General features: G+C 42.8%; 1 protein-coding gene across 1 annotated transcript in view; it reads right to left on the bottom strand.

Annotated features, from left to right (window-relative positions):
- The window catches only part of PANK4 (pantothenate kinase 4 (inactive)), a 30,631-nt gene that overhangs the window by 677 nt on the left and 4,004 nt on the right, over positions 1-25,950 (bottom strand). Inside the window, exons 2-18 of the mRNA XM_075279624.1 lie at positions 23,060-23,142; positions 21,698-21,906; positions 21,111-21,294; positions 20,342-20,434; positions 19,821-19,974; positions 18,814-18,995; positions 17,648-17,729; positions 17,296-17,396; positions 14,410-14,565; positions 13,976-14,088; positions 12,924-13,011; positions 6,567-6,718; positions 2,682-2,737; positions 2,280-2,329; positions 1,323-1,427; positions 1,026-1,126; positions 544-612 (exon numbers count right to left, since the gene is read on the bottom strand). Coding sequence (XP_075135725.1) covers positions 544-612; positions 1,026-1,126; positions 1,323-1,427; positions 2,280-2,329; positions 2,682-2,737; positions 6,567-6,718; positions 12,924-13,011; positions 13,976-14,088; positions 14,410-14,565; positions 17,296-17,396; positions 17,648-17,729; positions 18,814-18,995; positions 19,821-19,974; positions 20,342-20,434; positions 21,111-21,294; positions 21,698-21,906; positions 23,060-23,142 — 1,978 coding nt within the window. The remainder of the gene's footprint in view (positions 1-543; positions 613-1,025; positions 1,127-1,322; positions 1,428-2,279; positions 2,330-2,681; positions 2,738-6,566; positions 6,719-12,923; positions 13,012-13,975; positions 14,089-14,409; positions 14,566-17,295; positions 17,397-17,647; positions 17,730-18,813; positions 18,996-19,820; positions 19,975-20,341; positions 20,435-21,110; positions 21,295-21,697; positions 21,907-23,059; positions 23,143-25,950) is intronic.

Raw genomic sequence — 25,950 nt, forward strand, 5'->3', positions numbered from 1 at the left:
TTTTTAATGCATTTTTTGTCATATTCGATACACATTACAAAACTATATTAAAGGGATTTTGGGGGATTTTATAGATTGATGATCTATCCTTAATAAATGTCATCAAAGTCAAATCAGTGAGTTCCCAATACCCCATGATCAGCTGTCTAATGCATGGCATTGAATTTCAGATGTGGCCCCCACCGAACTTCTATTGATGACGTATCCTAAGAACAGGCGTCTAATATTCTACCAGAAATCACATGTATTTAGAGATGAGCGAGTACTGTTCGGATCAGCCGATCCAAACAGCACGCTCCATAGAAATGAATGGATGCACCTGGTACTTCCGCTTTGACGGCGGCCGGCCGCTTAACCCCCCGCGTGCCGGCTACGTCCATTCATTTCTATGCGAGCGTGCTGTTCGGATCGGCTGATCCGAACAGTACTCGCTCATCTCTACATGTATTGTTTTATAGCACACACTACGCCACGTCTCTTCCATATTTGTGCGGTACCTGACCCCCGCTGTGTAGAAAACATGAAAAACGAATCACAACTTACCTAAGATCTAAGCATGGAGAACTTGAGCCAGTTTGTACCAATATCAACCTCTCATCTTGCAATGCAGAGCTAAGGGGAAAAACAAAACAAAAACATCTATATACTATGGAAGGAACATAAGCCGCAGACACTGTTATTTGTATATATATATATATATATAAATAATCACACACACACACTGTATGTATGTAGACTGCAGATGGCCATAGACATTAGACAGGCAGTTACCTCTCGTGAAACCCCCATACATATGCAGTTCTGAATTGGCAAAATGGGACAAAGCGACGGCCAGACACCTTACCTCCTGGGATAAAGGCTTGTTGAAATCCAATGGAGGCAACTATATAGAATAAATGGTAAGCCAATCCCACAGAATTCGGCAAGTTCAGTCTTATGTCCCAGCACCTCCTTGTCCTTCTCCACCAGGTTACTATGAGCTGCCTGGTAGGGGTAATACTTCTACTAGGATCCTATAGACTTACTGTATGATTGTATCCATGTCGGCAATCCGCTCTGTGACAATCAGGGACTCATTGTAGGTGACGTCATTTAAAGCAGGTCCTGAATTACATGCGAGGATGACCTGCAAAAGCAAGAAAGATCTAGTTATTGACATGGTGGGGGGTCTTTAAAATCCCAAAAAGTAAAACTTGGATGTTGTATCAAGAGGAATTCACAAGAAGTGGACACAAGCATTGCATAGACTGCCCCTAGAATCCTAAACTGTATGTAGGTAGGGAGAGAACTATACAGGATAAGAGATGCTGACAGTACTGTACCTCTGTACCTCTGGAGAGCAGTTCTCGAACAAACGGGAAAACTCCCAGGATTATATCAATGCCGCTATTGTCCACGAATATTAAGGCACATTTATGTGGAGGACCCTGGAAAACAGAAACCGCTCCTTACAATTATTCATCACAAAAGCCGCTGGAAACAAGATGGGAGATTTCTCACCGTTACATTAATATAGTCAAAGTTACAAAAAATTACTAATGACGTCACTTTAATATCAGATATTACCCGTAATCCATCATACTGTAACCTCTGAATGACCAAGTGTTGTAAGTTTATATCCCAGGCTTTAAACTTGCAGCACCCTGAACTTACTCCACCAGTTACAATTTCCTGGGACAGGCGCGGAGCTCAGTAGTCAGAGACTTTATAACCACTTGTAGTCTGCATAAGCACTATGCAGTGACCAGAGGAAGCAGCAACGGTCTATAGGATCCAGCAGTCTTATGATCACCATCTTGATCCATTCTATGATGGACACAAACAGAACCCAAGGGACCCACATTGACTGTTATGGGGTCCACTCTGGTTTCCGTCCCTTTCAACTGGGCTTGCAGGACTATTCCATCTGGCAGTTTCTGACAGATCTCCGGAGACTCTGGTGAAGATGTGAATGTAGCCTTATGCCTTATGTGTCACGAAAAAAAAAAACAAGGAAACCGGTAAACATTTTTGGATAGCTCAAAAAATAGAAGAGACAGGGCCGCTAAATCACCAAGTGAGAAAAATCGCTAAAAAGCGTCTGGTCATTATAGCCCTTTCAGTCCTATTCATTAAGGTTACTGACATACACTTTACCTCTTGAAGTTTCGGCACTATACACTAGACAGTCAGTCAATCCCACAGAAAACGGTAAGATCTTCCGACATTGGTTCTAAGTATATGCTGTAAAATCTTTCGGATAGTCCAATAAATATAAAAAGTTAGCCGAAGGGCCCTACCTTTAACCTCTCAATCCAAGCAGAATAGGTGTCAACAAGCCACGGTCTTGCTGTTAAGAAGGTACAAAACCAAGACATAAAAATTAGTAACACAACAGTGACAGTGATAACTACAAAAGCCATAAAACAGACAGATCAGAGGGTGCACAAGTCACTCTGCGGTCTTGTAGTCTGTACAGGGACTCAGGAGCACTGAACGTGAAAGGGCCACAAGTCCCCTCCACTGAGCCACCATGCAAGGTGCGAATTACTATACTTGTAACGGGATAGTGAGAAGTGGCCCTTCACTTACCTCCTGCTACACCTATATCCATGCACCTAAATACAACCAACATAACTCCATCATGCATCAATACTAGGATATATTACCCACACAACGCCTTGTAGATTCTCCAAACTCACCTTGTAACTTCTTTTTTGCTTCCTCAAATCCAAACTCGGGGTCAGACTCTAAGACTCTAAATCAGATACAAGAAGGAGACTGAAGTTACATTTCCCTGTGGCATGAATAACATGAGAGAATCCACAGGAAATGCACAAAATAATACAACTACATATACCGTATATACTTGAGTATAAGCCGAGATTTTCAGCACAGTTTTGGGGCTGAAAAAGCCCCCCTCGAGTCAAGCAAAAAAATGACCAGCCACAATAGTAATGCAAAGAATCTCCCAAAAAATAGTGAAGAAAAGAGAATATATAATAAAAAATTTAATAAAGTTCTAAATCCCTCCTTTCCCTAGAATACATATAAAGGTAGAAAATGACTGTGACACACAAACACATTAGGTATCCCTGTGTCTGACAGTGCCCGGTCTACTGAATATAGGGGATCTGCAGTGCTCCTGTTCTGTCGGGAAGGGGTTAATAGGAGCACTGCAGATCCCCTATATTCAGCCAGGCTGAATTCCACATGGGGGGAAAAAATCCCAGTCCTCAAGCTCAGGGAAGGGGCAGACAGACAACCAAAACACCCCCTCCCCTTCCCCATCACCCAGCAACTACTGCACCCAAAAACTCCAACCATTTTAATTTTTTTTAATTTTCCAGTAGCTGCTGCATTTCCCCCCCTTCGGCTTATACTCGAGTCAATAAGTTTTCCCAGTTTTGTGGTAAAATTAGGGGGGGGTCGGCTTATACTCGAGTACATACGTTAAGTAATACGAAATAAAACCGCAATATTCTCTCCTGGGCGGATGGTGATAAGTGAACTCTATGGTAATCGCTCACTTATTCTCATTATGTGTCTTTCTGCTTGTGCGTGGTATAGGATAGGTCATCTATATCAGATCACTGGAGGTCCAATCAAACAGCCAATATTGGAAGGGGTGCGAAGAGTAAGGAAAGACCATCAATATCCTGATCCTGGAAATCCCCATTAACAATATGTATGTATGTGACTCGGTGGCCAGACTTAGCCCCACACTACTACTATACTATAGGTTACGGACACAAATGTATTCATTCACATCCTCATAATACTTCTAGTATAGTTCGTCCTATTTACAAGGCTATATATCTAGATATAGTGAAATAATTTTTTTATTCCTCCAAAAAATGTATAAATAGAAAAAAAAAAATTCTACAAATTGTTTCAGAAAAAAAAAAAAAAAAAAAATTATATATATATATTTATTATGTACGCAGACCTATGTGTTTCCAGATGTGTGTTACACAGACTTATGTGTTTCCATGGTTATGCAGACTACAAACAAGCCTTGTGTAGTCAGATTTATTTTGGCATTCATTGGGCTCTTCCGTCTGCCACCATTTCTTACTAACCTGTAGACCTGTCTTTGTAGTGGATGAGATAGTGGAACAATATGTGACAATATAGGAACTGTACATTGTACTTGGATTTTTCATTTAGGTCACTTGCAAAGTTGCTTAACGGTGTTGTCTAGGATTTTCATAGAATTGCAATAAAATAATGAACTAAGTATTACCTGCTTGTTATATCATCCTGCCAGGCCTGCAGATATGGTCATATAACTGGTATATAATGCCATTGGCGCCACCAATGCAGGAGACTGAACAGGTAAGTGAGGCTTATTCTTTACTTTTATATCATTATCTGCTCTCAGGCGATTTTACTCAAAATCCTAGAGAATCCCTTTAATTTCTCACAACCTCTCAAGCGCATGAATGCTTGGTTTAGTCAAGTGTGTACACGTCAATGCAAAAAGGGAAGAAATTGACTTCCAGACACCTTTGGTGGGAGATTGTCGCTTCTTAAATCATGTATTGGACATGTGGAATTCCAATACGTCAAACTTTTCATTAGCCCAATTGCTGTTGGAAGGGCGGGGGTAGTCAGGAGACATTAGATGGTGGCCTTGTACCATCAAACCAACCAAATTTTATCTTATAGGTATGCCTGAGCTTGTATCAAAGCCTAACCTTTAGCTTTTGGCTTGAGCTGTGCTTGTTGAAAAACTCGGAAGTGGGTTCGAATCTTAAAGGAGTCATCCAGTTTCAGACCAAAAAGTAAGAGACAAGTGTTATTCCTTGTTTCCAATATACTTTCTGTATCAATTCCTTATAGTTTTCTAGATCTCTGCTTGCTGTCATTCATTCTGCTTACTCCCAGTGGATAAAGATCCACTGGACCATGGACTGGACTGCACATCGTATGACCGTGGACTGCACATCGTATGACCGTGGACTGCACCTCGTATGACCGTGGACTGCACCTCGTATGACCGTGGACTGCACCTCGTATGACCGTGGACTGCACCTCGTATGACCGTGGACTGCACCTCGTATGACCGTGGACTGCACCTCGTATGACCGTGGACTGCACCTCGTATGACCGTGGACTGCACCTCGTATGACCGTGGACTGCACCTCGTATGACCGTGGACTGCACCTCGTATGACCGTGGACTGCACCTCGTATGACCGTGGACTGCACCTCGTATGACCGTGGACTGCACCTCGTATGACCGTGGACTGCACCTCGTATGACCGTGGACTGCACCTCGTATGACCGTGGACTGCACCTCGTATGACCGTGGACTGCACCTCGTATGACCGTGGACTGCACATCGTATGACCGTGGACTGCACATCGTATGACCGTGGACTGCACATCGTATGACCGTGGACTGCACATCGTATGACCGTGGACTGCACATCGTATGACCGTGGACTGCACATCGTATGACCGTGGACTGCACATCGTATGACCGTGGACTGCACATCGTATGACCGTGGACTGCACATCGTATGACCGTGGACTGCACATCGTATGACCGTGGACTGCACATCGTATGACCGTGGACTGCACATCGTATGACCGTGGACTGCACATCGTATGACCGTGGACTGCACATCGTATGACCGTGGACTGCACATCGTATGACCGTGGACTGCACATCGTATGACCGTGGACTGCACATCGTATGACCGTGGACTGCACATCGTATGACCGTGGACTGCACATCGTATGACCGTGGACTGCACATCGTATGACCGTGGACTGCACATCGTATGACCGTGGACTGCACATCGTATGACCGTGGACTGCACATCGTATGACCGTGGACTGCACATCGTATGACCGTGGACTGCACATCGTATGACCGTGGACTGCACATCGTATGACCATGGACTGCACATCACATGACCATGGACTGCACATCACATGACCATGGACTGATTTTTTTATCCACTGGGAGTAAATAGAATGAATGACAGCAAGCAGAGATCTAGAAAACCGTGAGGAATTGATAAAGAAAATATATTGGACAATTGTATAACTTACTATTATACAAACAATAACATTTGTCTTTCAATATTGATCTGAAATTGGACAATCCCTTTACGAAAAAACAACATGGGACTAGTTTAAAGGAACCTATCAGTTCTAAAATGCCCTTCAAACCAATAATGGTGCCATGCAGAGGACCTTTATAGAAGTAGAAAAAATAGCTTTGTGGGCACAAACAGATGACATAATGCAACGATAAACTTATTTTTATGGAGATGCAAACTAGCCTGCAAGTGCATTGGGGGGGTACTTGATTTGGGAGATATGCCTGTAGACAACCATGGTGCAGGCAGAGGCTGAAAATGCCATTCACAACTACTAAATATATAGTTCATATTCACAGATCATGGGTCGCCCATTCCCCCAGTAGTCCAGGATCCCAGAGCTTGACCAGTACCGATCATATAATGTCTAAGACAGTCTGCGGGAACAATTCACCATACATTGTAAGACTTATTGCAATACACAGGCGGTTATCTACAGAAGATACGGTGGTTGTAAAACATTGAACACCTACTCGGAGACTGCTTTTGCTCCCCAGTCAAAGACATTGCCTGCTAACAGTCCTTTCACCAGTGCAAACTGTTTCTCCTCCCAGCCCAATGTTTCCAAAGATCTGATAACTTTCTGATAATATTTTAAGGCTATGTCATTTTCCTTCTGCTTTACCTGGAAGAAAAACATGAGAGACTGGATTTTACAGAAGGAAGGAAAGAAGTCTTACCCAGGCTTGGATTGCTTGCTCCAAGACACCTCCGGTCATTTTCATCTTAGGTTCATGGCCTCTATTGGACCAACAAGTCACTGTTAACAGCATGCTGACATGAACAGTTATACAGGGACAAGTATAACAAGATGGCACAAAGAAGAGCGATGACATTATCTCCATCCACATGACATCGGTGGAGCGCTACTGAGGAATGAACATATGAACGTTACATCTAGTTTGGCTTCGGACAGTGATCGGGAGAACTAGACATACAAAAAATTATTTAAAAAGCTGGAAGATTCCATAACTATATAACCTACATAACATAAGCTTTATAATCTGTCTATATACTCTGCTATCCCATGCACCATCGTCCAGTGCTGGATCCCCTTTCCCTCCGGTATCAGGAGGCTCACATGACTGCTGAGAAGAATCAGTGGCCTCAGTGGTCTCTGGAGAGGGGCCGGTGACATCACGCATACGTGACCAGTTCATCTCCGACGACCACTGATTGGTCTCCATGGTCATCCTTTGGGGAGCCTCCCCAATTCTGGCACGACGAGTCTTGGCATTGGAGGAGAAAGGGGACACTTACTGGACATGACAATAGGTGAGAGTATGTCTTCTAATTTTTGTCACCCTAAATCCTAGACAGCTCCTTTAAGAAGTTTATTTTGGCAGTAGACATCTGAGATGTATAGAGAAGTATGGCAGTGTCCATTGACTTCTCTGCGCCCCAATGTGCAAAGGTATGCCCTCAATTTAACATGGAGGAATTATGAGGTTTTCTTCAGTTCTAAGCTGCAATACCAGACACAACTTACAGAAAATAATATTGTCCTTTCAGGAAAAAGCGGATCATTGGAAAATACCTAATGTGGACTCCATGGGATGTACGCATAGATAAATGGCTTTTCCCAATTACTAATATTAAATTGTTACTAAGGAATGGTGCAGTCACGAGTTCCAAAAAATAAGTAGTCAATTCCAACAAACTTTGCATTAATCTTTGTACAAGTGATAAGAAACTTAGAGAAAAATGCTTCTTTCTCCACTAGTCTGGCTGTCCTCTCGCTTCCTTCCAAAACTTTTAATTCACTCTGAAATATCTGCTATATCCTTCCTGAGCAAGATGAACTGGACTCAAAGAGACATTAGATTGCATAGAAGTTTATGCACTGGGGAAGGGGGAAAGAAGTGATCAGGAACAAAGTGAGAGAGCGAGACACGACCATAAAGGCATCTGGCATTAAATCTGATGCTGCTTGTGCCATCTTAATTTTTTATACTATACCTGACAACTTCCCGGATAATCCGTGAGGTTCCCAAAAAAAGGAGAGTCATTGTTAACATGCAAGTGAGCTCTTTAGAGCAATGAGGGCGTGGCCATTGTTCTAAAGAGGTAAGAACCAACGCCCCTATTACTCCCAAAAACTCATTCGCATATTGACAAAAACTGCAATATCTCAGCAACGGAGACAGCGATTCACAAAGGGAAAACACTGTTTGATTCGGGTGACTGTAACCTATCTATCTGTAGGGCTGAGTTGATATTCTGTGTTATGGTGACGCCCTTTAAGGTGTCACCCTAGAGGAGAGTCACTGCAACCCTATTAATGCCATTACACAGAGAAACTTAGGAAATGCGATTAGTAAGCAGCTCTTCGGTGTTGTGGTTAGCTTAGGGCTTCGTAGCTTCACTAAACTGCAGATGTGACTGGAGACATGCAAATAAGTGAATGCTAATTACCTCATTACATATTCATAAGCCCGAGGATCAGGAAACACTTGGAAAATGACATTTAAATGAGCAACTCTGCTCTTTATAGGTGGGTGTAGAAGCCTACGAATGCTAAATAGCTTGTTCTGCATTTCAGCTTCCTACATTATCCTAAATATTAATCTGCGCCTTGACAGAGGTGTTACATTGTACATCCGCAGTGTTGGCAAGCTGCTATACTAGTAAATAGCAAATCCACTAACAAATATCCTCTGCATCTCCCCACAAGGAGTAAGACTGTTAAATTACCCTGGCAGGGCGTGAATTCTTGCACCAGATTGCAGAGTCTTCTTAAAGACTTTTGATATGATTTGTACCACAAATTCTAAAACAAGTGAATATAAGAAACTGTGTAATATATCTTATTAAATAAATCAGAATTATTTTTTGACACAAGTCTATGGAGAGGGGGGGATGCTGAAGAAAAAAAAAAAAAAAACCACACACAAATAGCTCTTTTGCCATTGCTAAATCTTTCAAAACAAGGCTCCATCACTGCACAGAATGAGGCAAAAAAACTAGACAGGAGCAGCCTCCTCCTCTCCCTACCCTCTCCAGTCTTCTGTGCATGAGTATGTAGATAGATTTTGAAAAATGGTTTTATAATTGGAGATCTGCTTTTAGTGAAAGTTGTTCCGGGATTAAAATATTGATGACCTAATCTAAGAGTTGCAAGGTCTGATCCCCCATCAATCCACAATGAGCTATTTAAAGAAGAGGCAGCACGTCACCAATAAAAGCGACATCACTGGCCTAAAAAGGTGGAAATAACCGAAGTGCCATGTCCTTTTGAAACAACTATACCAGATGTGGAACCTCCACTGATCTAATATTGATGACCTATCTTAAGTATAGTCAATCAATATTAGGGTACATTCACACAGGAATTTGGTCAGCCAGAAAAAAAAAAGTTTGCTTTAGGGTCACTGCACAATGAATTTTTTGGCATGGATTTTGACGCTGAATCCGCCTCAAAATCAGCCTCCAAAAAAAGCCTCCCAATAGAACTCTAGAAGTCAGCGGGAGGCTTTTTTCCCCTCGCTGATTCTGACGCGGATTCCACATCAGATTCAGCGCCAAAATACTCCGTGTGAATGGACCCGTAAGAATTGGCAAGCTGTATTTAATGCGTTTTCATGTGCAAATCTGCTTCGTAACACTCCTCCCATTCATTTCAATGGGAGTTTTAGGCGGAACTTTCTTTCTTTTTTTCTACTCATTGGACTACGACTGATAAGCCCTATTATTTCTGAGGCTAATCAGGGAGCAAACTCATGGCAGAAAGCTCAGCTTCGGCTTTCTGTCGCAGCTTTAACAGGGTTGCCATTCAGAGAGGAAGCCGAGGAGGAAGATTATCTCAAATTCTCAAATGTGAACAGGGTCTTAAAGTCAATAAAAACATCCTTAGGCTGAGCCACGTTGAAGAAATGCAGCTTTTTTTGTTGAAGAATTTGCTGCGGTTTTTCGAGCCAAATCCAAGACTGGCTACAAAAGGAATGGAAAATATCTATGAAGGTCTTATACTGCTCAATCCACTCCTGACTTTGGCTTAAAAAATAAAATAAAAAATCACAGCAAAATCTGCATCAAAAAAAGCTGCAGTTCCTCAACGTGGGCCTTAGCCTTAAAGGGGTTGTCCAGGATAAAAATTATTTTTTTAAATTAGGCCTGGGAAGTGGAAAACACACAGGGGGCAAAAAAACAACACAAATAGACTCACCTGTCCCCGGATGCTCCAGATCCTCCGTGCACGGTCCGGTCCGGCTGCTCTGCATTCTTCATTCATTATGCTTACTTATATAGCGCCATCATATTCCGCAGCGCTTTACAGACATTGACAGTCATTGTCCCATATAGGGCTCACAATCTAAATTCCCTATCAGTATGTCTTTGATGTGTGGGAGGAAACCGGAGTACCCAGAGGAAACCCACGCAAACACGGGGAGAACATACAAACTCCTTGCAGATGTTGTACTGGGCAGGATTTGAACCCAGGACTCCAGCGCTGCAAGGCTGTAGTGCTAACCACTGAGCCACTGTGCTGCCCAGCCAGCTGTGACGTCCGGTGTCACTTCACTTTGGCCTCAGTAGTCACGTGGCCTATCAGTTGGCTCAGAAAAGGACAAGGGACGTCACAGGTAGTTACCTCTGCATATGTGTGGCCGCGACAAGAAAACAGAGGAGCTGCAGGACCAACCATGCTGGGAGGCACCAGAGCATCAGAGACAGATGAATTCTTAAAATAAATAAATACATATATATTTCCTGGACATCCCTTTTAACGTTTGTCTCGGTTTTCTTGGCCTGCAGTGATGACATCACATACACTCATGTGACTGCTACAACCAATCAGTGGCCTCAGCGGTCTCCTGCTAAACAGACTTCTTTGCTGCAAGGACGTTAACAAAGACTAGCAGGGATCACTGGGATTGGAGAGGCAAATTTTTATTTATTTTTTCTAAATCAATTTTTCTCTTTTTGGCCAATTTTTATTTATTTATTTTTTTTAAATCTCAGAAAAAGCCTTAAAAGTAACTGCATAAACGACAATAACTAATCATAAACCCATTACCAGAATCACTTCCTTCAGAGACTGGAGCGATTCTTGGAACGGAGAACCTGGAAATGAAATTCCCTGAATATCCTTGCCCTGTCTGCTGAAATTATGTACTGAGAAAGAGGAAGAGAGTGAAGACAGCCCTTCTCTTCTGTTATATGTACTGTAGAAATGAACGTCTTGGAGATACCTTGAAGCAAACATAGGTGTTAACATCCCTCTAATCCCTTCTAGTTTGCAATGGCAGTAGGATGACTGTATGATAGGTGCTTAGTGTGCATGGTCTATAGCATCGGAGCAGTGGGGGGGGGGGGGGGGGGCTCCTGCTGCAGGCAGCAGCTTTTCAGCCAAAGACAGTTGTGATCAGTTTGTGAGAAGGGGGTGGGAAAATGGTTAATAAGATAGTCATACACGTCTCAGTTTCAATGGTAAAATGAAAGAGGATTAAAATAGAAAAGGACCAAAGGAAGGAAATTCAGGTTTTTTGTGAACTTTCCTAATGGTTTCTTTAGGAAAATACAGATACTGTAAACTGCACTTTTTGCTGTTTGTAATAGAAAGTTGCTGAAAGTTTGACAGCTCCTTCAAACCAGAGACAGACCTACTGTAGGTAGCGGCTGATACGGATACAGGAAAAGGTGGCATCCCACTGTAGGACCATGTAGAAAATCTGGGTGACAACCCCTATATTTTTTGTCAATTACAACAGATATGTAGGGAACCAAGCAAAGACTGACTTACCTGCAGCCACTAAACATGGGCATACATGTCACAGATATTGACCATGCAGCTACATGTCCAACCATAACATTTACCGAAACGTTTCATTTTCGGGCAGAATTTGTTCTAATATACTACACTCAAGGACGTGACTCCTTTCTGTGAAATCCGATGCTGAAATCTACTCTATGTCCATTATTTATTCTTTCCTGTTTCTCTCTTGCCAGCTGAGTATGGGTGGGCCGGGAAACCGTATAATATAGAGAAGCTGATGGTAAAAAGAGATCTCAAGCATCATAAAACCTAGAACACCTAGAAAACCTGTATTTTCAGAGATATCACCAGTTGAAAACACAGATTCATAGTATGGGAACTGTATCTCATATATAGAAAAATGAGTTTGTCTGTCTGTTCTTTATGGGCAACCAAACGACTGGACCGATCCTCACCAAATTTGGCACAGAGATACATCAGGTGTCTGGGGAGGTTTTAGACCTGGTCTCAGCTCTCTAGGACGTACCGTTCCTGAGATACAGTATTCCCAAAAAATTACCTGCATTAGCCAATACAAGCCTGTAAGTCTTTCACTCATATTCCAAATGCCATACACAGTCACATGTCTCTTATCAGCCAATAGAAGCTCGCAGGAGTTCAGTCTCCACGTGCACACCGCTTTACTCCAAGTTTCCATAACAACCAATCGCAGGTTTGTCACTGATAACCAAACTACGCATGGTGCTTATGGACCAATGGAGACATGCAGGTTCTTCAGTCTTCACATACACACAGCTTTACACTAAGTTTCCATAGCAACCAACCTATTCTTACAGGGCCACTACACAAACAAAAAATGAAATATACCTGTGCGAAGCTGGGTCCTTCTGCCAATATAAGTATACATGTAGGTTGTATAATGCCAGAGATATAATTTACATAGAAAATGTAAATGTAGCAGAAACCGAAGGAACTGGTCTAAGTTTTATGAAAAGGATGTGAAGGGATAATAAACAAAACCATTAGGTAGCAAATTCTGATCTTTCTATAGGGACATTTTGTCTTCTATGTACGGTATTGGCACAATGGTACAAACACATCAACCTGGGCTCACCTTTGAGTAGGGGTCTGGAAAATTGAACTCATTTAGGCAGTGCTCCCGTGTGTCTAGTAAGCTGCGGACTGTCAGGGACCCATAAGCACTGCAAGAAATATCAAAAGAAACCTATAAGGAAATGATCAAATGATGCAGATGTAGGTTGTTTAATATAGATCATAGCTCTTTAGCTGGAAAAGTAAAGTGATTCCGGCAATACCCGATATCTCAGAAGGTGGACAGATCTGCTTAGGGAACCTCTTCATTGTCAGAAGTGCAATACATTTTATAAGAAACTGACATGAAATATGTAGAAATACACATCCCTTGTACAGTTGGGCGCTATGGGGGGGGGGGATGTAAAGTTAGTAGTAGTGGGCAAAGACGCCAGTGCCACACTATTATTATAAATGATCTGCAATAAAGGGTGATTTGGGACACTAAACCACCCACAGGTCCTTATGGATAAGCCCCAGTCCAGCTTAAGAACAGTGGTTGGTTTAGTGTCCCATATTAACTTGACAGGTTCTCTTTAAAGTCCAGGATTTTTAAAGGGGTATTCTGTAATTTGAGGTTATCTGCTATCCACTGGATAAGAAATAACTTTCTTATCAATGGGAGTCTGACAGATGGGACCCTCTCCCGCCGCCACCGTGAAAATGTGGGTCCTATGCCCTTGTCTATAGGAGTGGCTGGTCGAACGCGTGCAATGCTGTTCAACTCATTCTCTATGGGATTACTAGAGACTGGTTGAATTTGGCTAGCCCTGCATTCATACAGGGTGCAAGGGACCCCTAATAAACTGTGTTACCCATTATCACTAAGGATTAATTATTAAGATGATGACTTTTCCTCATTAAAAGGGTCTAAGACTACTAGACAATGATGACCTATGCACAAGATAAGTGATCAGTATCTGACTGGTGTGGGTCCGACACCCAGACTCTGCCCTGACTAGCTGATCATATGAATGGGAGCAGAGCTGCAGAGCTCCTGTCGATAGGTCATCAGCATCCAGTCCCCCTTGGGTCTCGGACAACCCCTTTAATAAAACATATCCTGATACTTACAAGGGTTGATGTCTCAGGGTCTGTAACTTATTCCAGTACTTCTGCTGGAACTTGTCCGCCCGATCTGCTGCATCTTTTGCATCTGGCTGGCTGGCCACAGCACGTTTAGCTACCTTGTAAATACAGTGATAGTTACTGTAATTATTTCTAATAACACACCAAAATATAATGGGACAACGTATATTTCATCAGGGTGAATTTTTAAGACTGTCTAGTGTAAGTTTACACTGTCTAAATATCAGACCAGATAAGTAAGTCTGCCCAACAGAACTGCAGAAATATAGAAAAACAAAAATAGTTGAAATCTACAAAGTCACCACTAGGGGACACCAAAGTCTCAAAGGTTAATATAAAAAGTTGAGCCCTCTAATAGGATGTCAAAAATTGTTTAAAGTACGGGAAAAACCAACAAGCAATTTCATAACATTACTTACTCCTTCTAAAGCATCTTCAAAGCATGTGAGCCAATATTCACGTGCCATAGCATCTTCTGTAAGATCTACCGTGTCAGGAACGTAGGAAGACGGGTCAAAGAGCAAAGGAAGATTTACTAGTTGTCGTTCCAGACGATCCATCTCCAACATGTCAAACTGTGGAACACAAAGCCACAGCCATTATATGATCTATAATCTACCGGGTTACCAGATAGAAATGTGTAAGGAAAAGCTGTGTCGTGAGACAGGGTCTGTCCAAGTGCCCTATTAGGGGGCTTATAAGAGCAGCTCCTGTTTTGGCACATCCATGCATAGAGAGACGACTAGTGTTGAGCGAATAGTGGATTTGAATACTTCGCTCCAATAGGAATGCATGTAAGCGGCCGGCGCTTAACCCCTTGGTGTTCGGCCACTTACATGCATTCCTATGGGAGCGGAGGTATTCAAAACTATTCGTCGAATACTATTCGCTCATCTCTAGAGACAACCATTCGATTAAATGGTCGCCACATAATGCTGCAGGAACGCGAAATGCCGCAAAAACATATAGTCACATGCAGCTCTAAAAAAGTAACAACTGATCGCAAGGAGTTACAGGAGCCGCAGAGATCAGATGATCACCCAGCCAGCTTATATATAAGAAAGTAAGAGGATGAAATAAATGGTATAATCTATAGATAGATAGATAGATAGATAGATAGATAGATAGATAGATAGATAGGAGATAAGCGAGATGAGAGATAGATGTAGCTAAAATGAAAATTAAAGCAACTTTAAAAACTTTTCCATTGTGTCTACAGCTCCTATACTTGGTCTACTTAGTAGCAGACTACAAATGAACCCTGCGTAGTCTGATTTCTGTCAATCTCAGGCACAGTCTCTACAACCAGTGATCCACATAAAGAAGGTCCCATAGCAAAAACTAAAGAATGACCCTTGCTGGTTAATTCTGTCACTGCCCCATCTATGAAATACTGCAATACAGTGTACAAAGTGATCAATCCCGGGCAACTTGAAGTGCAGTAAACCCTAGGATACATGAATAAACAGATCAGGAGGATAGTCAGATGTACTTGGCTGCTGCTTTCTACGGGACTGTGGATTTCTACCTACTTTCCATGGGCAATGACTTGATCTACACCACGTGTTTATTTAATCAGGCAGTTCTCCCAATGGATAGAATTTATATTCTGCTCTCACAACGAACAAGAGACAGCGACGGGACAAAACCACAACTCTACAAGCAGCGACATGTTACTTACTGAAAACTGGAGATATAAAAATGAAGGAAGGAGGAAGTTAAAAAGAAAGAAAAGAAATGATAATATTGTGTAACACATAAACAACTCATGAATAAAAGAATTAAGGAATGCATGAATGGAACAATGAGTACAAGGGCACAAGATAAGGTCATGACTACTGTTGTATGTAGACCATAGAGAAAATTAAAGTGCACCTCCAGTTATAAAACAACTATTCGAAAATGAAAAGTAAAAGTGAATATAAGAAACTTTGTAATGTATCCTATTAAAGAAATGGGTTTCCTTTGCCACTTGTCAGGCAGTTACTTTTTACACAGAAGTTTATGGAGAGGAGGAGGAGGAGGAGGAGGCTGCTGGAAAGGAAACACACAAATACCAGGAGCTGCTAAATTCTGCTACACTGTGAGTGAGGGAGAGATACTGACATGGCGGTATCTTCAAGATAAGACTCTACCACTTCATGTAATGAGACAATAAATCAATTAAGTAGCTGAAAGTTGCCGCCTCCTCCCCTCCTTCTCTGTAACAGTCTCAGTAAAGTTGAGAACGAAACAGGTTTCTTTAAAAAGTTGTATTACAAAGTTGTCTATATTAACATGTACTATTCATTTATGTTATAGACATGGAGGTGCACACTAAACCCTATCCAACCTGCAGCTAACACCTATAGAGTAGGAGGAGCGATGTATCTAGTTATATCTGTAAGCTGCTGGAGAGTCCAGTGGGTGGTCCTACTCCTGACGGACTGCCACGCCTCTATGGCTGTACATTCAAAAAGAACAGCCAATCAGTGATTAGGACCGCCCACTGGACTCCCAAGCATAGAAAGGACTAAAATACAAGTTATACCGAACATTTTCCTACAAAACTAGGGGTATATATCAATCTGCTCAGCTCCTCCTGCTCTATAACATGCTGCCCAGGATCAGAAACCATTTTCAATGCGACAAAGTGGAAAGTTGTTAATATCAATACACAGGGATGTAAATGTTGCAGGAGATCCTCAGAGGTGACTACATGTTAAAAACAAAGGGGGGGGGGGGGGGCAATATAGTATTGTACATGCAGTTTTACAGCACATGCAGACTGTAGGTACTGTATAGTGTCCAACAAAATATGTCATCCTAGTGCATTCCTTGATACGTTCACATCTATAGGGCGTCTGGATCCATTCCTTTCTGATAACATGGACCTGTGTGATCAGATTGGAATGGATGTGGAACTGCCATAGATATGAACGTATCACAGAATGCACTCAGATGACACTTGGAAGTCACTAAGATTGTCATCCAAGTGCATTCTGTGATAAACTCGGCCCCCAGCTCAGATACACACTCGGTCTTGTGCAAGGACCCTTGATCTTTTCCTCCTGCTCTAGAACTCGCTGCCTACAGATCAGTTCCCTTTTAAACACTCCTTTATGTCAAGTAGATGAAAACCCTTTGTGTATAGGAGGAAAACCAAATTTACGGAGGGACCACTACTTGTTGTAGCTCAGATTCTAAACTAGTAGGAGTAACTATTCAGCATGTGGAGGCCCTATGGGTGTTCCCAAGTAAATAACGCAATATATAACAATAAAATCTTGTCCTATCCAGAGCCATTGGCCATTATAAAGACTCACTGTTCCACTTCGTGACCTCTGCATGGGGAAGACATCTGGAGACGTGCTCATGAGCCCAGAACTGCCGGCATAGTTCTCCCCCCAGCTGTACAGGTTTGGATCTGGGGACAAAAAAAAAATGACATCAATTTCACTAGAATATTGTCTGGGGTAATTTCATCATGATGATCTAAGTTTACACCAGCAGGAGGCGTAATGTGGATGCTAACTTTTGGCCGGCATTTGAAAACAGGCTCCGGCTCTATTCACACTACAAAGCATGCTCTACTTTTTGACGGATTGGAATTAGCATACTGGTGCCATTAGAGGAAAAAAACTTCCTGCTATATCAGTATCCTTCATTCATACTTACTATCTTCTTCAGCACCTTTAAGAAATGCCCCAATTGCCCCAAGGTAACCTTCATGCCTGAGAAAAAGTGCCTGGACTTCCCCCTATAAGCAGATAGAGGGCACTGCAATAAATATATACCAGTACAGCAGAACACATAGCATTGAATTTAAAGGGATCCTATCATTTAAACAGAATTTTTTCTACTTATCTTGTAGGAATAGCTTTAAGAAAGGCTATTCGTCTCCTACCTTTAGATGTCTTCTCCGCGCCGCCGTTCCGTAGAAATCCCGTTTTTCGCCATTATGCAAAGGAGTTCTCTCGCAGCAGTGGGGGCAGTCCCCAGCGCTCAAACAGCACTGAGGGCGTCCCCAATGCTGCCAGAGAACTCTCTAGCACCGCCTAAATCTTCTTCAGGAATGGGTCTTCTTCTGGCGATGGCTTCAAACTTCTAGGCCTCGGGCCTAGGGCAAAGCCGACTGCGCATGCTCGCCGGCCACAAAAAAATGGCCGCTTACACAGTATAGTAAGCGACCATTTTCTTGTGGCCGGCAGGCACGCGCATTCGAGACAAATAGCCTTTCTTAAGGCTATTCCTACGTGATAAGCAGAAAAAAAATTAGTTTAAATGATAGGATCCCTTTAAAGGGAAAGTGACCTTAAAGACACAGTTTTTGCTTTTATCAACACTGGAAAAGTAACTTGCATATTGTCTCCCAGAATCCTCCAATAGGCGATGCTTCACTGATTCCTGCGCAATTGCAATTTTTTTCTCTATCCCTCACCATACCCGTGCTGTTAACTTTGGTGCCCGATATCCCATCTAGACTTTCTACTGTCAAGTGGGTGGAGTCAGGGAAGGAGAAGTGACTTAGAGCTCCATTCAGAGGCAAACAGTGCCACAGCTCAGAATCATGCCCCCTAGTTAACATATCAGAGACTTAAACTAGCTGCACCGATTGCTCAGGTATGGAGGGGCTAGAGAAAAATTCCAACTGTGCTGGAATCAGTTAAGAGACGCCTATTACAAGGATGAAAAGAGCTAAAGTAGGTGGAAAGTCTTCTTTAAGGTTTTCCCAGTTATGCAGTGGAATCCGTCTCTGTCACAGTCCACCTAGACAGATTTGTCAGCCAAGATTTTAATGCAAAAAGTAACTTCTCCATTGTTATACTTGTCATCTCACTTACCTTAGAGAAGAAGTTGATGCTGTACGTGATGGTGTGCATTGTGACCGGGTGACCTCGGATAAAGAACCCCCCGAAGTATACTTGAGAAAGTTTATGTTGTTTGGCATAGAGACAAGCCAACTGACCAATGTCATTGCTGATCATATGTAATAAGCTTTTTGCCATGTCTTCTTTGGAGAACTCTAGAGCAGAAGAAGGGAAATAAAATGGATTTTGGTGCAGACACCTAAACAGACCTATACAGACAGTTTTCTAGACATGCTATGTACAGGGAAGGGGACTCTATACACTGATCTAATCTACTGTCAGTAGTGGTGTTATCTATAGAAGTGTTATGTTTTATTGTAACCCTGTAAACGTTATCTTCAATGGTAACCCTGTATGTAATATTAGTAATGCGAATGTTGCAATTAAACCCTACAAAATGGGTAATTGTCAGTTTATTATTAGGCTTTGTGGCCAGAGTGAAAATTGCAGGATATATTCATTACTGGAAAAGTAAAAATATTTATCAAAAATGTCTCAAAATAGGTTTTATTTATCTGTTTATTTTGCTTATTTTGTTGGTATAGCACCAATATATTCTGTAGGGCCTTACAGATATTATTACTTTCTATATAGGGCTCATTTGGCTTAAAAATTTTAACTCCTTTAAAATGTTTTTCCTATTATTTTTCTTTCCCCTATTCACAGGCCTTTAGGTCCTACTCTAATGGACTGGTGACAATCACAAGAACAATGGTACCCCATTTATGGCTATTTCTCTATTCACTTACATGGGGCTACTATGATGGCGATCTCCAGAAATCCCTGACAAGCAAGTAGAGCGGTGGCACCAGGAACTTGCAATCCCCTGATCAATGAGGGTCACAGCAGTGAGACTCCTAGTTATAAGATATTTATCCTCTATCCCAGTGGGATCCCATAAGTGATGTTCTGTGCCCAGAGATAGTACAGACAGATGTTTAGCAGACAAACCATCACAGGGCTACAGTCATGTGTATTACCTTTATCTACAGTTGCAGATTTGCCAAAGCTGCTTGCAATTAGATTCCCTGTTAATCCCAGGATTTGGTAAGCGCCTCCATATATATCCTTCACCAGCATGTCAACATTTGTGTGTTGTCCTTTGGCAGCCAGCTGTAGCAATTCATCAAACTTCTGCAGAAGACAAAAGTGTCACAGTTGTCATCCAGAGCAGGGAATGCAGGGGTGATACCGCAACGTGGAGACAACCCCAAAAATGGAACAACATCGTATCATTCACACATAGATATATAGGAGTGGCATGACTGCATAGTGCAGATATATGCCATCACCAGATGTCAGTATAGTCATACACTGGCAGAAGGAATAATAGAGGAGCCCGACACTATAGACTTCTACAAAGACATCCCATAGGATTGTTATTTTATAGAACACACATGTTTATTAGGAGTAAGTGCCCTCTTACAATACAAACCTCTTACCCAAATTACAATGTAAGAAATAGTTTTGTATTACTCAACTAAGAAGTTGAGATCCTGACCTTTGTCTTTGTAAGCAATGCTCCGAGCCCCCAGAACGTTCCGCCTCCTATAGAGCTTCCGCCAATACGCTCAAACTTGTCTTCAGTCTCTACCTGTCAAATATAGAGACGGTGCAGAACGGATTTATAGATTGGTTTTGTATCAGTCAGGTAATGCCATGTGTGAAGATCACAGGGAATTAAGAGGGTAACTTTAAAGAGAACCTTTCATGCGGTATTATAAACTGCTAGAAAGCCGCCAGTGTGCCGAATTCAGTGCACTGACTGCTTTCCTGATATGTGCCCCAATGCTGGTTAATGATGGCAATGATATCCCTACACTGTCAGAAGGGCGGGCCTTACAGCCGAGCATCATCACTGTGCTGTGCGGAACTCCCCCGCGACAGTACTTCTCCATAGACTTGTACTGGGCAGGGGGGAGTTCCTCACGCCTCAGCGTCATCGTTGGGTGGTAAGGAACGCCCTATCAGAACGTAGAGGGCTATGAAAGAGTAATGTCAGGGGGGGCATTACTCACAGCCCAGCTAGACTACCAGGAACGCCTTTCTGACAGTGGGGAGAGATCGGTGTCGAAACTAACGGCACCTACATCTCCAGCCCCTGAGCACATAACAGGAAAGCTGACGGTGCGGTAAGTTCAGTGCACTGTTGGCTTTCTAGCCGTATATAAAACGGCATGTGCCTTTAAGTAGCTTTTTTAACTTTTCAATTCGGAGGGAATATTCTGTTTTTCACAGATGAAGACAAGAGAGACAACATTAACACTTACCTTAACTATAGATACTCCCGAACCAATATTTACTAGTAAATAGGGGAAAATATTGGGGTGAGTGGTCTGAAATCGAAACTCCGGATCTGCATGCTTCACGTATACAAATGCCTCGTGAGGGATATTCTTTAGAACAAAATTACAGCCCTTTATCAGACACGTCATTTCATCCTCTTTGTCAACTCTAGAAAGAGAAAATCTATATATTATTATTGTGTAATGATTGGTAAAACTGGTGAAAAGCACGCTTCTGGCACGTCCCTGTTCTGGTTCATACAGAGGGGTCGTGAGCAGGGGGCAGCCGAATCCTCCTCAGTGTATGACCATAAGGGGGAGGAGCCTGAATGAAGTGGTGGTCGAGCATGCTCTATGCAACTCCACTCAAAGTCATTAGAACTAATGAGACAATTGGCTAATCCTCATCACTTCCATAGGCTATGAATGAAGCAAGAAGCTCAGGACTCCCATTCTAGTGATCAGTGGATATGTAGATAGACGTCAATGTGAGAAGACCCACGAGGACAAGAGTTGCCTATTTTACCAGGACCAAGTCTCCCATACACTACTCATCTTGAGACAATTCTTACTTTAATCCCAATTTTTTTTCGATTAGGTCTTTAAATTTGTAGGCTCCCCCGCCGGTTGCCTTGATGACCTTTGTCTCCGTATTCACTAGGTGATCTTTGATGAAGTCCAGACAGGTTTCTATATACGTGTTTTCAAATTTGATGAAATGTAATCGGGCCGTGATCTCTTCTTGTTCTGATATCTCGTATAACAATGCTTGGTCAGCATCCTATACAAATGACAAGAGGTTATTAAGATGCAGATAATACTATAGTACACCCTGTTGATTCCATATATAACCCTCCATGGTGAAAATAACCTATGGCTCCATTCACACGGAGTAACGCCAGGCGTTTTTTGTGTGTATTTTGTGTGTATTTTTCCAGCCGTAAAAAGCAGTCTCCATTGAGTTCTATAGTAAAATACGCCTGTATTTTTACGTCCGTAATTTTACGGACGTAAAATTACGGACGTAAAAAAACGCCAGCATTTTACTATAGAACTCAATGGAGACTGCTTTTTACGGCTGTAAAAATACACACAAAAAACGCCTGGCGTTACTCCGTGTGAATGGAGCCTATGAAGTCAAGTTTAAAGAGGACCTCTCAGGACTTGTCAACGCCGGCTGTTTTATATACCAATGCCCTGGTTGCAGAGATATAGGTGGTAATTGTTTTGGTACCAATATCCCTGCAGTGTGTGGGTCCAGCCTTACAGCTCGGCGTCATCCCTGGCCGGTGAGGAATTTCCCCCTGATGGTACACTTCTATGGTCTTGTACTATTGGAAGAGGGTTCCTCACTGATGCTGAGCTGTAAGGCCGGCCCCTCTGACAGTGCAGTGATATTGGTACCAAAACCAATTGCATTGATATCTCTGAAACCAGGACAGATGCTGGAAATATTTTCAAGTGGTATCTAACACATCAGAGAACACGAAAGGTCCTCTTTAAAGGGGTATTCCTGCCAAAGACACTGTTACCATGCAGCACGGGGGTCATGATTTCCAAGCAGATCAAAGACAACACCTGCATGGAGTTTGTGTGGGTTTTCTCCAGGTATTGGGGTTCACTGGTCTAAAGACCCCAATACAAATTAAAGAAAAGTTAGGCAAACTTGCTAATTTTAGCAGGATCATGATTACTGGGGAAAGGGGGTACCTTTGTTCCCAATAGATGATGGTGGGGGGGGAGAATTAGGCATGTTGGATTTCAACACCCCAATATGGATAGGTGACGAAAGCTTCAGATTTGAATGCCTCTTTAACATGTAAGCTATGGGTGCAGAATTTCGCCACAAGCTTCTAGAGTACACGTTTTGGTTTTGGAACAATTAAACAATTGCAACATTTGATGAAGTTTTATCACGTAGTATAATTGGTTACCTTTCCGGTGTGATCGAATGACCTGACTTTGGCGACCTTGTGCTGTACAGTAGAATAATAGGCCAACTTTGTAAGGGAGCCACCTGGGGAGGAAAAGCTGACATAAATGAACATAAATGACACCGGCAGCTGACACAGCACAGACAATTGTATGTAACAAAGCCGCATAGACTATAATGAAATGCAACGGAAGAAAAGAACTCTCCAGGAAAAGAGCTAAAAAGCTATAAAGGGATGCAGTGACTGGCAAAGAGGTGGCGACACATCAGCGAGATCTATCCCTCTATACTAGTCAGTGTTCGTCCACCCTAAACTGACCCTGGAATGGGTAAACTCAAGTGATGACCTTTCCGACGGTGCCCGGTTGCAGAAAAATTATAAGATTTAGGAGCCTGAGATTGACCTATGTGAATTTACCTTCACTAGTCACGGGGGCTGGAGCAGCTTTATGTAGTCATGTATAACTCACACCCTATGAGGCCGGTAGTTAGATAAGGTGTCAGGATGACATCAGATAGCGAAGGACACGTCAGTCATGGGGCACCTTAGAAAAGTCATTGCTTGATGCTGACCAGTTTAAGGTCTGAAAAACACCTGACGGGTTCCCTTTAAAGAGGGCCTTGGAGATTGGCGGTATTATATACCGCCAGAAAGCAACCTAGACACCCCCCCCCCCCTTCACGGGTCCCTCGACAGTACTCTTCCATAGCCTTTTACTGTCTGGAAAGAAGAAGGGTGTTCCCCACATCCCAGTTAGGCTGTAAGGCCCAAGATTCTGACAGTGGAGGGATAGCGGTACCAAAACTAACAGCAACCAATATTCCTGGCACCGGTGCATACCGGCAAAGCTGTCTGCTTTGTAGTGGTATATAACACTGCTGATGTCAGAGGAACTTTCCATGGTCTGGGACCTCCCAGAAACCAAGACATGATTTCCTTATTGTGGCCGGGTTATCTCCTCCTACAGAAACACAAACACTGGCAGAGACACTATATGCCTGAGAAGATAACCCGGCCACAATACAGACGTCATGGCTGAGCTTCTGACAAGGCCTAGATCATAGAAAGTTCCTGCATTCATGGTCTATAGCAGGGGTCGGCATAGTTTGTGAAACACAGAGGGGTTAATGCGAGAGACATGGCACATGTTATTAATAGGAGGCACATGGAGTTGCTAAATTGTAATGCACATGACCATCCGCAATTGTAGATAGAAGTACGGACTCATACATTTTAATAGGCCCATACACAGATGTAGTTTTTGCATCTGTATGTCTGTGCCAAATTGAAGAGATGCAAAATATGGAGCAGGGCCTATATATACCCTATATCTGTCTGTATTTTCATTCTTAATGTATGGACCTGCGAAAACCACATCCATGCTGTTTGTGCGCAGAAGGTCTAATGGGGCTTCTTTTAGGGTGGTGACACACGATGTACCCTATAGCCACATCCTGTCCCTGGGCACTTGTGCTTTCACTTTGGGGTATGTGTTACACCCATTCATTACACCCTGTGGTTTTGCTGTTACCGCACAGCCAGGAATTAAATGTGGCTTAAATTTTTCGGCGTTTCACTTACAGAAAAGTGAAGGTACTGGTAGCCAGGGACTGGAGGCGGCATCCTGGTACATAGAGTGTCTCCCCCTACAGGTGTTACCTCTCTCTGCTCCCAGCCGCATGCATTTACCACTATATTCAGATTACATTGCTTCTTTTGGGACAGTACAGGTGTACTGAGGCAAATAGCGGTAAATGCATGTGGCTGGGAGCACAGTATGGCGGCAGCACCCCTGTGTTATGGTTTGTGCTATAGGACTTTAGTGCAGGGCTCATCAGCCTTACAATTATTGCCCGCCATTTCGAGGACTATAATTTTTATTTAAATCGGCACGCCATACAAAAAAGGTTACCTACCCCTGGCCTATAGTATCCAATGGCATCCAATCACTATAAAAGATTGTTACCAGCAAGGTGATCTGAGAAAATCTTTAAAACTCTGCAAGTTTTTTTTTATTTTTAGGTATTTCTATTTGCAGAAAAGTTCAACTTATAATTATCTATACATTTATTTATATGTTTTATCTACCCTTTTCTTTTGGTCAGATAGATTGTGCATCCTCTGTGTTTACATCACAGGTCCTAGGTTTTGGACCACCACTGCTATTTAGCTGCAGTGGTCAGCCTTGTGACATCAGTCCCTGTTCTCTTCACTGTCATTGAGAGTTAATGGAGCAGTTTATTAGCTCTGCACAGTGATAAGGCCTAGAATAGTGCCTGACCACAGTCTCTGTCATAGTGCAGTTTGGTCTTGGGAGCACGGCCTAACCTGTACATCACACAGGCTACATCACCCAGCCACCAAGCTGTCACTGAGTCCAGGAAGTGGAGGGGAAAAGAGACAGAAAAGATGGTGAAACCCTGAGATGGGAAACCCCTTTATGTCTTACAGCTCTAGCATTAGCTAGGCCAGGGGTCGGGAACCTTTTTGGCTGAGAGAACCATGAACGCCAAATATTTTAAAATGTAATTCTGTGAGAGCCATAATAACCCCCCCCCACACACACACACACACATTCCTGCACTCACTATTATGCCATATAGTGGCCCCAGCACACAGTATTATCCCCCATAGTGGCCGCTGCACACAGTATTATGCCCTATAGTGGCCCCTGCACACAGTATTATGTCCCATAGTGGCCCCTGCACACACTGTTATGTCCCTTAGTGGCCCCTGCACACAGTATTATCCCCCATAGTGGCCGCTGCACACACTATTATCCCCCATAGTGGCCCCTGCACACACTATTATCCCCCATAGTGGCCCCTGCACACACTATTATGCCCTATAGTGGCCCCTGCACACACTATTATCCCCCATAGTGGCCCCTG

The sequence above is a fragment of the Leptodactylus fuscus genome, chromosome 6 (genome assembly GCF_031893055.1).
Source record: "Leptodactylus fuscus isolate aLepFus1 chromosome 6, aLepFus1.hap2, whole genome shotgun sequence".
Classification (NCBI taxonomy): Eukaryota; Metazoa; Chordata; class Amphibia; order Anura; family Leptodactylidae; genus Leptodactylus; species Leptodactylus fuscus.